Raw genomic sequence first — 13,414 nt, forward strand, 5'->3', positions numbered from 1 at the left:
ACATTACTTATCCTGTACTGATCATGAGTTATATCCTGTATTATACTCCAGAGCTGCACTCACTATTCTGCTGCTGGAGTCACTGTGCACATACACACATACTGTACTGATCTTGAGTTACATCCTGTATTATACCCCACAGCTGCACTCACTATTCTGCTGGTGGAGTCACTATGTATATACATTACTTATCCTGTACTGATCCTGAGTTAGATCCTGTATTATACTCCAGAGCTGCACTCACTATTCTGCTGGTGGAGTCACTGTGTATATACATTACTTATCCTGTACTGATCCGGAGTTACATATATTATACTCCAGAGCTTTACTCACTATTTTGATCCCTCAGTTGTCTTCTGTAAAGTGTCTTCCCTTCTTTATCCCGCCCCCGCAGGCGCAGTGGGAGGAGTTTCAGCAGTTTACTTGTCTGGCTTACATCAATGCATCGGAGAATTCGCTGCGTCTGGGTAAGAGACAGATCTGCACACATAAACTGTCCCATGGAGATGGCCCCCTTAGTGTCTGCGCTCGGAAGCCACAATGCTGCTTAGGTTTTCACCGTTTTTGGTTTTATTTGTGGCATCTTGCTCCCGCGCCCATTTCTTAAACTCCTCTGGGAAGCTGTGCTGTGATTGGCTACTGTGGACAACAAGGACATATTACTGCTAGACCTGTTTGATACGTGAGGCGCAGTGTATGAATGCACCGTTAAAGGGCCACAAACCCTACCCTCTGTCCACCACATCTACATCTACAGCTGTACATGACAGTTGGGGTCCTTCTGCAATGGCCAGGATCGGGGATAACTCTGATCCCGGCTGTTAACCCCATCATCAGTTAACATCATTAGCCCTCCACCATCGAATCGCAGAGGACTAACGGCTTGCCAATCAGTGGCCTAACTATGACATTTCGGCCTGTCGTGGCTCATAGCATAAAATAGCGATAATACACCGCAGTACAGTAGTACTGCAGCGTATTATGTGAGCGATCAGAGGATTGCAGGTTCAATCCTCTACAGGGATATAAAAAATCTAAAAAAAATGAAGATGATGGAGAAAAATCCATAAAGACATAAAGAATGTAAAAGTGTACAAACATTATGGACACGGCGATACAAAATGTGTGGTGTTTTATACATACTAAGGGGGGGGGGCTGAGTTTTGTTTTTTTTTTTTAGTTTTTTTTCCTTTTGTCTAACTAGGGGACTTAAATTTTCCACTTTTGATTGCTTTTTTTAATACTCTCCAATACTTCAGTATTACCATAAAGTCCTGGCTGAGCCTCATAAGCCGCCGTAGATGACAGACCCATGGGTCATCTTCAAGTCACTGGGTGCTATAGCAGCCCATCGGGACCCTGCGATCACAATGCCAGCCCTGTACATACTGCGGTTGCGCTGACAGTGGCATATAAAGGGTTAAATAGCGTGGATCAGCGGTTTTGACAGTCCCCACAGTTAGAACAGGTGCCGGGCTGCCATCAGACACCCATCAGTCTCTGCCCCCTGGCATGGGTGTTCCATCCCAGACCTCTGATGCAGCGCCGTAAAAAGGTGTATGGGTGGGCTTTGAGTGGTTAAGCAAAATGTCTGATCTGAAAGCCACCGGCTGCTGCTTTCGGTTTGGGCCCCGTTGTGCATCCAGACATAAGATTAGGGCCACAATGGGTATGTGTCTAAACACGGGACAAACAGGGGGATCCATTTTAGGAGGAAATCCTCATTTTCATGTGCACTATAGGAAAGAAATATGTCTTTAAAATGATGCAAAAATATGAAATTTTATTTTTTCTCGTCTAAATTGCATCAATTCCTGAAAATAAACTATCAAAATCCTCCTGACCCCCTCAGTGAATACATTAAGGGGTGCAGTTGTTAAAATGGGGTCATTTGTGCTGGTATCTATCATTTTGACACCTATGAGCCTCTACAATCTTGGCTTGGTGCAGGAAGACAAAGTGTTCCTCAAAATGCTGAAAAGTAATGTTAAATTTGTACGTCTCCTAAATGGTTAAAAAAAAACTTAAAAAACAATTTAAATGTGCGTCCAGAATAAAGTAAACAGATGGGGACATGTATCTTATCAAGAATGTGTGCGGCATGTTTCCACATATTTGAGATATTACAGTTAAAAATTAGAGATGAGCGAGCATACTCGTCCGAGCTTGATGCTCGTTCCAGTATTAGGGTGCTCGAGATGCTTGTTACTCGAGACGAGCACCACGCGGTACTCGTCTCGATTAAACGAGCACTGGCCATTGAATTCAATGGAGCCGGCAATACAGCCAGCTCCATTGAAAGCAATGGCCTGCCGGCGAGCGCGGGATGAATTTTCGGGAAGGGCTTAAATATATAAGCCCTTCCCTGCAATTCATCCAGAAATGTGTAAAAATAAAAAAAATATATATACTCACCTGGTCCCGGCAGACGGAGTTCAGCGCGGCCGGCGGCAGTCCTCCTGAACTGCTCTGAACAGCTGTGAGTAGTAATGGCATTCAGCTGAGAGCTGCCCCTGAGCCAATCAGAGGCAGCACTCACTCACCCATTCATGAATTCATGAATGGCTGTGAGTGAGATCTGCCTCTGATTGGTCAGGCTGTGACCAATCAGAGGCAGCTCATTTAGCAGGCGGGGATTTTAAATCCCCGGCTGCTGAATACTACTCACAGCTGTTCAGAGCAGTTCAGGAGGACTGCCACCGGCCGCGCTGAACTCCGTCTGCCAGGACCAGGTGAGTATATATATATTTTTTTTTTTACACATTTCGGGATGAATTGCAGGGAAGGGCTTATATATTTAACCCTTCCCAACAATTCATCCCGCGATCGCCGGCAGCCCATTGCTTTCAATGGAGCCGGCTGTATTGCCGGCTCCATTGAATTCAATGGGCTAACATCGTTCTGCCGGGACAAGGTGAGTATATATATTTTTCTTTTACACATTTCGGGATGAATTGCAGGGAAGGGCTTATATATTTAAGCCCTTCCCAACAATTCATCCCGCGATCGCCGGCAGCCCATTGCTTTCTATGGAGCCGGCTGTATTGCCGGCTCCATTTAATTCAATGGGCTAACATCGTTCTTCTCTGCCACAGCTGTTACAGCTGTGGCAGAGGAGTACGATCTTTATGCTGACAGTGGGGGGGTCTCACTCTTGCCACTATTGTGGCTTAATAATGGGACCTGGGAACTTGAGATGCAGCCCAAAATGTAGCTCCTCGCCTGCCCTATCCGTTTCTGTGTTGTTTCCATCACTTTCATAGGTTTTCCAGATTTTCACAAATGAAAACCTTAGCGGAGCACCAGTCATATGCAAAAATGCTCGAGTCGCCCATTGACTTCAATGGGGTTCGTTACTCGAAACGAACTCTCGAGCATCACTGAAAGTTCGACTCGAGTAACGAGCACTCGAGCATTTTGGTGCTCGCTCATCTCTATTAAAAATGTAGAACAATTCTATCAGACTATTTTTACCCCCTAAATAAAGTACACAATGTGGCGAAAAACCAGAGTCAGAGCCAGTCGGATATGCAAAACCTTTACGGAGGTATTATATGTTAAAGTGACATGTTTCCAAAATCTGGCCTGGTCATTAAGGAGTTAATATACCATACAATTTATAGAAGAACTTTGAAACATTTTGAAGTGGGGTGAAATAGAAAAACAACAATTGTATCATTTCTTTTTTTTTTTTCAGTGTTTCATTTTTCCGGCATCCATCTAGTGTTCAGCGCGACGATACAATGCTTGTATTTTAGCACTTTTTAAAACTGCCTCCTCTCCCCAGATCTGTCGCCGTACTCCGACACTCTGCATTGTTCTGTCCGCCGTGCGGCGTTCCACGTGGGGCGTACTGTAGCTTTTATTGCTACTACTTTCTTTCACACTCAGCTTTTCGATCACTTTTTATTCAGATTTTCTCAGGAGAGGAGGTGATGAAAAAAAGCAATTCTGGCGTAGTGTGTTTTTTTTCTGGCGTAGTGTGTCCACCATGCGGGATAAATAATGCAATATTGTAACAGGTCGAGCTTTAACAAACGTGATGATACCAATTATATAGATTTTTTGTTGTTTACATTTTTTTCTTGAACAAATGCCAGAAGGTATTTGGGATTTTTTTTACATTATTTTTATTTTTAAAAATGTTATTTATGTTTGATTTTAAGTTTTCTTTTTATTAGACAATGAACTTAATTGCTTCTATAATATACTGCAATACTTCTGTATTGCAGTACATTGTAACTTTAATGTCGGTATATGAATCCTTGCCATAGGGTTAATTAGGCCTGCACTCCTGACACTAGGCTGAGGTATGGTAAGTGATGCCATGGTAACTGATGGCATGCTCCTTTGATCGTGGCTGTATGTGGCGGGTGGCGGCTGTTTCCAGCAGCTGGCACCCACCAGGTATAAAGCAAGCCCAGCAGCCGAGTCTACCTCCCACTCATCACAGAGGATGAAGGGGCTAAATACACTCCGGCCCCCAGAAGAAATAGTTGTCCTGCTGCAGACCCTGGCATGCGGCTCCATCTCAGGCAGATCTGTAAATGATGAGAGTTGTGGTAATTAGATGGACGGTCTTGTCACCGGAGGCCCTAAAAGTGGTTCCCCTCTTAGCCTATAAGAGGCTCTCGGAGGCTCCTTGTGTGCAGTGACCTCTTCTTCCGCTTGTAGAGCTTGTTGGCCACTAGACGGCTCTACAACGCACGGAAGAGATTTCACCCCGTTACCAGAGGGGGGCGCATTATTGGGTTGTGAGAAGCTGGAGGGTCGTATCGATGAATTGTCCCCCACTGATGACATCATTATTTTCAAAAGACATAGAGGGAATAAAAAACCAGCATCAGGATCCGTCAGCATCATGTGAACTACTTGCTGATGGTTTCCATATTTTTCTGTATTATAACAGTGAAAATGAAGTGTAAAGCCAGCAGATATTTGCGGCTGACAGAGGTGTAAACTGCGTTTTTTTCCCCCAGAGGCTTTCCGGACATTTCCGGCTCTCCGAGAACTTGATCTTTCCATGAATGGAATCCGCAGAATCACCGTAATCCCTGGAGAGTTGCCACAGCTGGAGGTGAGTCACAGTGACAAGTGTGAAGCCCTCCTCCGGTGCCATCAGGGACTCCAGCACTGCTGTATTACTTCCCCCATGCTTTATACTGAAGCACTGCCTCATTAGCACATAAATAAGATCAACACCCTCAGCTCAGCTGCAATGTCTGTTGAAGTCTCTACACATCCAATAGTCTGAAATATCCATGGTCATCCAGAAACATCTGATAGTCTGGAGTATTCAGTGTCACCCGAAACATCAGCTGAATATGGAAACATCTGATGGTCTGGAACATTCCGGGTCATGCAGAGCCGCCTGCTCATCCAGAACACTCTGATCTGTGACTACTATTGTATCCCAGGTTCTGGATCTTTCTTACAACAGCCTCTCCCCCGGAGACGTACCGCAGCTGGGGGCGCTGCCGCGCCTCAGAGTACTCTGCCTGACCGGAAACGGGCTGACGAATCTGCCGCCGGACCTCAGCGCTCCCGCCACGTAAGTAGGGACTCCATACATCTGTGGGTATTTATATACCGATATCCAGTGGGGGGCGCTGTCTGAAAAGTGATTCCAACTTAACTGCATTGTCTCGGAGGTCCAGAGACTCAGGCTGCTGCTTGTCCTTCCCCCATGCTTTACACTGCAGTTCTCCATCACTAAAAACTATATAAGCATCTAACATACCAATGAGAGAATGGCTTTATATATATTGGGGGAGGAGCATCAGTGTGGGGAGGAGCCTGTACAGCACCTGCTCTATACCCCAATGAGCAAAGTCTCCGGAGTTCTGCGCTCCCCTCACCGTCTCTATCCGGATGTCTTATTATTATGTTGCAGGAAAGATGGTGAAGCCCCGATGTTCCCGAGTCTGGAGGTGTTAATGCTAGATGATAACTTACTGTCGCATCCTTCAGTCTTTGTCAGCCTGGCTGGACTACAAGGGTGAGTGTGACCCCAAATGTGTGACCCCCACCCCAAGTGTGTGCCATTATAGTATATTTATTTGTGTAATGGCTGCAATGATGAAGAAACACAACTGAATAGTGAGTGCAGCTCTGGGGTATAATACAGGATGTAACTCAGGGTCAGTACAGGATAAGTAATGTATGTATACAGTGACTCCACCAGCAGAATAGTGAGTGCAGCTCTGGAGTATAATACAGGATGTAACTCAGGATCAGTACAGGATAAGTAATGTATGTACACAGTGACTCCACCAGCAGAATAGTGAGTGCAGCTCTGGGGTATAATACAGGATGTAACTCAGGATCAGTACAGGATAAGTAATATATGTATACAGAGACTCCACCAGCAGAATAGTGAGTGCAGCTCTGGGGTATAATACAGGATGTAACTCAGGATCAGTACAGGATAAGTAATATATGTATACAGAGACTCCACCAGCAGAATAGTGAGTGCAGCTCTGGAGTATAATACAGGATGTAACTCAGGGGAAGTACAGGATAAGTAATGTATATTCGCAGTGACTCCACCAGCAGGATAGTGAATGCAGCTCTGGAGTATAAACAGGATGTAACTCAGGAGCAGTACAGGATAAGTAATGTATGTACACAGTGACTCCACCAGCAGAATAGTGAGTTCAGCTCTGGAGTATAATACAGGACGTAACTTAGGAGCAGTACAGGATAAGTAATGTATATTCGCAGTGACTCCACCAGCAGGATAGTGAATGCAGCTCTGGAGTATAAACAGGATGTAACTCAGGAGCAGTACAGGATAAGTAATATATGTATACAGTAACTCCACCAGCAGAATAGTGAGTGCAGCTCTGGAGTATAATACAGGATGTAACTCAGGATCAGTACAGGATAAGTAATGTATGTACACAGTGACTCCACCAGCAGAATAGTGAGTGCAGCTCTGGAGTATAATACAGGATGTAACTCAGGATCAGTACAGGATAAGTAATGTATGTACACAGTGACTCCACCAGCAGAATAGTGAGTGCAGCTCTGCAGGATAATACAGGATGTAACTCAGGATCAGTACAGGATAATGTATGTACACAGTGACCCCACCAGCAGAATAGTGAGTGCAGCTCTGGGGTATAATACAGGATGTAACTCGGGGTCAGTACAGGATAAGTAATGTATGTACACAGTGACTCCACCAGCAGAATAGTGAGTGCAGCTCTGGAGTATAATACAGGATGTAACTCAGGATCAGTACAGGATAAGTAATGTATGTATACAGTGACTCCACCAGCAGAATAGTGAGTGCAGCTCTGCAGTATAATACAGGATGTAACTCAGGGTCAGTACAGGATAAGTAATGTATGTACACAGTGACTCCACCAGCAGAATAGTGAGTGCAGCTCTGGAGTATAATACATGATCATCTGGTCTTTTGTTCTCATCAGGTTACAGTTGCTGAATCTAGACAAGAACACCATCTCTGCCGTCCCGTACCTCCCAGGGAGCAGCCCTTCCATCTTTGGAAAACCAGAACCAGAAGGATATGTAGAGGGACGCGGTCACATGACACAGGAGATGACAGAAGATGAACTGGAGCGCAGTAGGGCGGCTGAGGATAGAGTGGAATATACGGTTCTTCGTAACAGAAAGGACCCTGACAGGACGGGTGAGGGACGGCACTGATCGAATTTAAAGGGCAACTCTGCCTACTTCTAGTATCATTGACAACATGCAGCTCGGCGGTCTTCACTGGGGGTCATCTTACCTGAGGTGGGCTCTGCAGGTACCCCTGTGCTGCATGTTGCCTCCAGTATGGAGTTTGGGGTCCCAGGGGGGGGGGGGGGTGTGATAGCTGCAATAATAGTTCTTGTTTCCTTGGTTGCAGAGGTGATCTTCCCCTCCCGCCGCCATCCATTCACAGACCGCCTGCTGGTACGTACAGCGCTGCCTGCCCGCCGTCAGCGCTAGGGAGTTGTGTAACTGCAACTAAGGGCGGATATACACGTGTATTACACGCATGATATGTAGCACTGAGCAGTTTTTGCTCGTGTTGAATACAGACCACCGCATATCCTGTTTTAGTGCATATTACGGACAGAAATAGCCCATCGCAGTCAACGGGAGCGCGCAAATACCGAGTGAGCAGCGCGCTGCAGGTGTATTCACTGCGTATTTGCGCATATAATAAATGGGATCCACTTGTGTTTTTGGTAACGTCCGTGAAAAAACCAGGTAATGCGCGCTAAAAACCGCCTCCAGAGCCGGATGTGCAGGGGGTGTGCCGTGTCGGTCTGTGGATACACACTCATGTACTCATCTGCGTCCGCCCGTGTGAACCGACCTTTAATACTAATACGCTTACGTTTCATTTCCTCCCCCTTTTCAACATCTCTGTTTGCTGTCAATTAGTGGGAACATTTTTGCTGACTCCCATCCTGACTATGGCTGAATGCACACGGACGGGTCGGATCGGCAGCGGAATTTGACCTGGTGCCGGACGGTGACCCCTGCGGCCCCTGTGTATCCCCCGCGGACTTTGGATTTCACAATGCAAATACGCCCGTGTGCATTGGGCCTTACTCACAGCTGAGGGTTTGTTACAAGTGTCACAGGTCTAGGCCTTATTCGGCTGCATAGTTTGTTACAATGTATCAGTGCAGGTAACATGTATCAGTCTGGAGTCCACAGAGGATTGTGTAGGCTGGATACAACTGTAACAAACCCTCAGCTGTGCGGCGGTTTAGGTTCGGGTGGGTTTTCAGCCTCTGGATGTGAATAAATGTATCTAGAAAGTTGCAGAATTTTCATTCTAGAGGGATTATGTCTGATTAGCAGAAGCCTGGAGGAGGCTGTGGAGGAACTACAAGTCCCAGCATGGTGGCTCATTCATACGGGCGTTTCATGCCGTTTTGTTCCGTGAAATATAGAGTTTTTATGGACCAAAACTGTTCATTCCTGCAGATTGCGTTTTTTGTTTTTTTAATGCAAAGTCCTTGTGTTTTTACATCATGTGTAAATCTGCAATAAACCCCTCTGTGTCCGGCGGACTCACTGCGGACTCACTGCGGACTCACTGCGGACTCACTGCGGACTCACCGCGGATTCACTGCAGACTTATTTCGGATTCACTGCGGACTCACTGCGGATTCACTGCAGACTTATTTCGGATTCACTGCTGACTCGCTGCGGACTCACTGCGGACTTATTTCGGATTCACTGCGGATTCACTGCAGACTTATTTCGGATTTGCTGCGGACTCGCTGCGGACTCGCTGCCGACTCGCTGCGGACTCGCTGCGGACTCGCTGCGGACTCGCTGCGGACTCACTGCAGACTTACTGCGGATTCACTGCGGACTTATTTCGGACTCACTGCGGACTCACTGCGGACTTATTTCGGACTCCCTGCGGACTCACTGCGGACTTATTTCGGACTCACTGCGGACTCACTGCGGACTTATTTCGGACTCACTGCGGACTTATTTCGGACTCACTGTGGACTCACTGCTGATTCACTACTAAAGAAAAAAAGCTGCTTTTGCGCTCGTCGGGATAAAAGATGAAAAAAATGTAAATATATTAATTTTATTTACATAAATACGAGCGACGCGTTTCAACGAGTACAATCGTCTTTTTCAAGCTCAAAAAAACTTACATACAATTATTACACAGCACGTCTATAAATAATACTACTCACATGTTCCATATGCTTTCAGACTGGCAATCAAGGTTGTTCCCTGGGGAAAGGAAGGAGGTGCAGGAAACACCCCTCCACTCCCACAATTACGTCACTAATAGTTTAATTGAAACTACATCACATGGAACGCTGTGAGCGATCCATATATTCACTAATAAAACTTTATTTAAAAACGACCGGGAACACGATACGGTCAGGTTCACATTTAAATACATCGAGCCACACTTAATTATAGTGTATTAATATTGCTATAAACGAAATAGTATTTAAAAAGACTTTCTCATTGTGCATCAATATTCTTATTGCTTATAGAATAAAATTTATAATATGTATAAATATATATAAAAATACATTAATATAACATCAATAACCATAATAAATTAATGCTTTATGAAGAGACCCTACGGAAACAAGTTATAATAATACAGTATTAGGCCTCCTTCCCACGAGCGTGACGGGCTCCGCCGCGTAATATTACGCAGTGAAGCCCGTCACGGCGCCCCCCAGAGCCCCTATACTTACCTGCGGGAGATAGCGTGAAAACGCTTCCCCGCCCATCGCCGCCGCGTCACCGGCCGTGTCACGTGCGCGGCCGGCCGTGTCATATGGCGTCATATGACGCGCGGCGGTGGGCGGGAAAGCGTTTTTTCACGCTATCTCCCGCTGGTTACAGCGGGAGATAGCGTGAACGGACGGCTTCCATTGACTGCAATGGAAGCCGTCAGCGCGTACAGCCCGTCCTCACCCGCAGAAAATAGAGCATGCTGCGGGTGAGGACGGGAGAAATCGCGGTGCGTAATTCCGCGGTGCAATTCCGCACCGTGAGCATTGTGCTATTAGGTTCAATAGAACCTAATAGCAGGGGGCAACGCAGCGGATTTTTGCCGCGAATTTACGCGGCGTAAATCCGTTCGTGGGAAGGAGGCCTTAATCAATTAATGATAATTAATAATTAATAATTTAATAAAAGAAAAATAAATGTGCTAAAAAAAAATTCTAAATTTTTTCTAATAGTTCATTCAGTCCAAAGGGGGTTGATGTATTGAGACGATGGATCCAAAACATTTCTTTTTTTCTCAATATAGTAATAGATTTTACTTCAATCCTTTCCAATGCTGTAACTCTCATTAAGGACGAATCCCCATTATGGACATCATAAAAATGCTTGGGACTCACTGCGGACTTATTTCGGATTCACTGTGGACTCACTGTGGACTCACTGCGGACTCACTGCGGACTTATTTCGGATTCACTGCGGACTCACTGCGGACTCACTGCGGACTCACTGCGGACTCACTGCGGACTCACGCGCTCCCAGTGACTTTAATGGACAATTTCCGTCCGTAATAAGAAAACGGTTCGGCCGTGTGTAATACGGAACGCAAATATGCCCGTGGGAATGAGGCCTAAGCCTATATTTACACAAGTAACATTGGCGCACATATTCTGTGCTATTGCGAGACGCGCAGAAGTCGTGTGTGAAAAGGACCCATTATATTGAATGGGTTAATATACACGGGGGGGGGGGGGGGGGGGCGCAGCTCGTCTCATATCTGAGGGTTTCCCCTGCGAGAATTGCTCACTGTTTCCTATAGGAGTGTGTAAACAATCTCTCTCCTGCCATGTGATTTGCACGTGAGGCGACGCGCCTTTTCCTCACTATAGGCACATGCGATCTCTATTTATTTTTTCATGTGTGAATCCCGTGTTTATAGCGCTAAAATGCATCGCAGTCACTGACAAATCACGGCAGAGGTGTCTGCAAGGCCGGGGCGATTACGTATATCACAGCGGTCCGTGTAAATACAGCCCAACGCAGATGGTGACCGCTGGGAATGTTAGGGGCGGGGGAGGGTCATAGCGATCCCAGTACCTCATGAGCGCCAACTGTGCCATCCTCCCACTATATCTCATTCACTGGGGCAGGTATCGGGCATCAGTGCCAGCGAGTATAATGCTCTTATTTTGTGGCAGGAGCCCCTGGATGTCGCCGTTCACCCCTCATCCCTGCCCGGCGCCCTGCTGTCACCCACAGAGTCGCCTCCTCTGCCAAGTCTAAGGATCCTGAGCCTGGCGGACAACAAGGTACATGTCTCAGGTAACCAGAGATGGATGGAAAGCCGCATATAGAGCCCCCCCCCCCCAGTCAGGCATAAGGCTATTGGGGTCTCTACACACTTCTTCAATTTTTGGACAATCTTTTCCCCCAAAATGAGTTGAAAAAGCCCTATAAATACCCTATAGGTTATCTAAGTAGGATATGGAGCTCCAGATCCCCTGCATATACCTAGAGTTACATGATAAAATCCATTCTGTCTGCAACCACCACTCGGGGGAGCTCACTATATACAGATATATACAGCCACCACTAGGGGGAGCGCACTGCATACAGATATATACAGCCACCACTAGGGGGAGCTCACTACATACAGATGTATACAGCCACCACTAGGAGGAGCTCAGTACATATAGATGTATACAGCCACAACTAGGGGGAGCTCACTATATACAGATATATACAGCCACAACTAGGGGGAGCTCACTATATACAGATATATATACAGCAACCACTAGGAGGAGCACACTGCATGCAGATATATACAGCCACCACTAGGGAGAGCTCACTACATACAGATATATATAGCCACCACTAGGGCGAGCTCACTACATACAGATATATACTGTTACCACTAGAGGAGCTTACTGTATACAGATTTATACAGTCTCCACTAGGGGTAGTTCATTGTATACAGATATATATAGCCACCACTAGGGGGAGCTCACTACATACAGATATATACAACCACCACTAGGGAGAGCTCACTACATACAGATATATATAGCCACCACTAGGGGGAGCTCACTACATACAGATATATACTGTTACCACTAGAGGAGCTTACTGTATACAGATGTATACAGTCTCCACTAGGGGTAGTTCATTGTATACAGATATATATAGCCACCACTGGGGGGAGCTCACTACATACAGATATATACAGCCTCCATTAGGGGTAGTTCATTGTATACAGATATATATAGCCTCCAGTAGAGGGAGCTCACTGCATGCAGATTTTTGTTCAGTCACCACTAGGTGCAGCTCACTGTATACAGAGTTATATATCCACCACTAGGGGGAACTCCTTGTATACAGATATATACATCCACCACTAGGGGGGGAACTCCTTGCATACAGATGTATACATTCACAAATAGGGAGAGCTCCTTGTATACTGATATATACGTTCACCACTAGAGGGAGCTCACGGCATACAGATTCATAGAGCTCTATTTGATCACTGTGCTAGCAGTAGAAATTCTTCTGCAGGGAGCTCCCCCTAGTGGTGCTGCAGGATTCCAGAATTGTATCCTGGAACTCTGTGGCTGTGCAGGATGGAAATAAATTCTATTCCTGGAAACCATCAGTAAGTTGCTATTGCTGGATGTTATTCCCATACTATGCCCCTGTTTAGTTCTTGGCATACACAATGAAGAACGAGCTGTGGATCTGCTCAGCTCAATAACTCCTAATACCCCGTGCAGCCTTTATCATTGTCACCTGACACCCCTACGGAGTATTCGGATTATATGCTACTATATCAGCGGTGCCGGCTGTTTACTGTACCTGCATGTATGATAGGAATAAGACGATGCATAAGCAGCAGCCAACCTCCTTGCTGATGGTTTCCATATAGCAGCATCTTGCATGCACCTGCCTCCTAGTTCTT

General features: G+C 46.0%; 1 protein-coding gene across 4 annotated transcripts in view; it reads left to right on the top strand.

Moving 5' to 3' along the window:
• Positions 1 to 13,414, top strand: part of XRRA1 (X-ray radiation resistance associated 1) — a 55,476-nt gene that overhangs the window by 15,868 nt on the left and 26,194 nt on the right. For all 4 annotated transcript variants that reach the window (XM_066588361.1, XM_066588360.1, XM_066588362.1 and 1 more), the window contains exons 5-11: positions 395 to 467; positions 4,980 to 5,077; positions 5,418 to 5,551; positions 5,894 to 5,998; positions 7,437 to 7,657; positions 7,877 to 7,923; positions 11,661 to 11,771. In XM_066588361.1, the coding sequence (XP_066444458.1) occupies positions 395 to 467; positions 4,980 to 5,077; positions 5,418 to 5,551; positions 5,894 to 5,998; positions 7,437 to 7,657; positions 7,877 to 7,923; positions 11,661 to 11,771 (789 nt within the window). The remainder of the gene's footprint in view (positions 1 to 394; positions 468 to 4,979; positions 5,078 to 5,417; positions 5,552 to 5,893; positions 5,999 to 7,436; positions 7,658 to 7,876; positions 7,924 to 11,660; positions 11,772 to 13,414) is intronic.

This window comes from Eleutherodactylus coqui, chromosome 1 (assembly GCF_035609145.1).
Source record: "Eleutherodactylus coqui strain aEleCoq1 chromosome 1, aEleCoq1.hap1, whole genome shotgun sequence".
In the NCBI taxonomy this organism is placed as follows: Eukaryota; Metazoa; Chordata; class Amphibia; order Anura; family Eleutherodactylidae; genus Eleutherodactylus; species Eleutherodactylus coqui.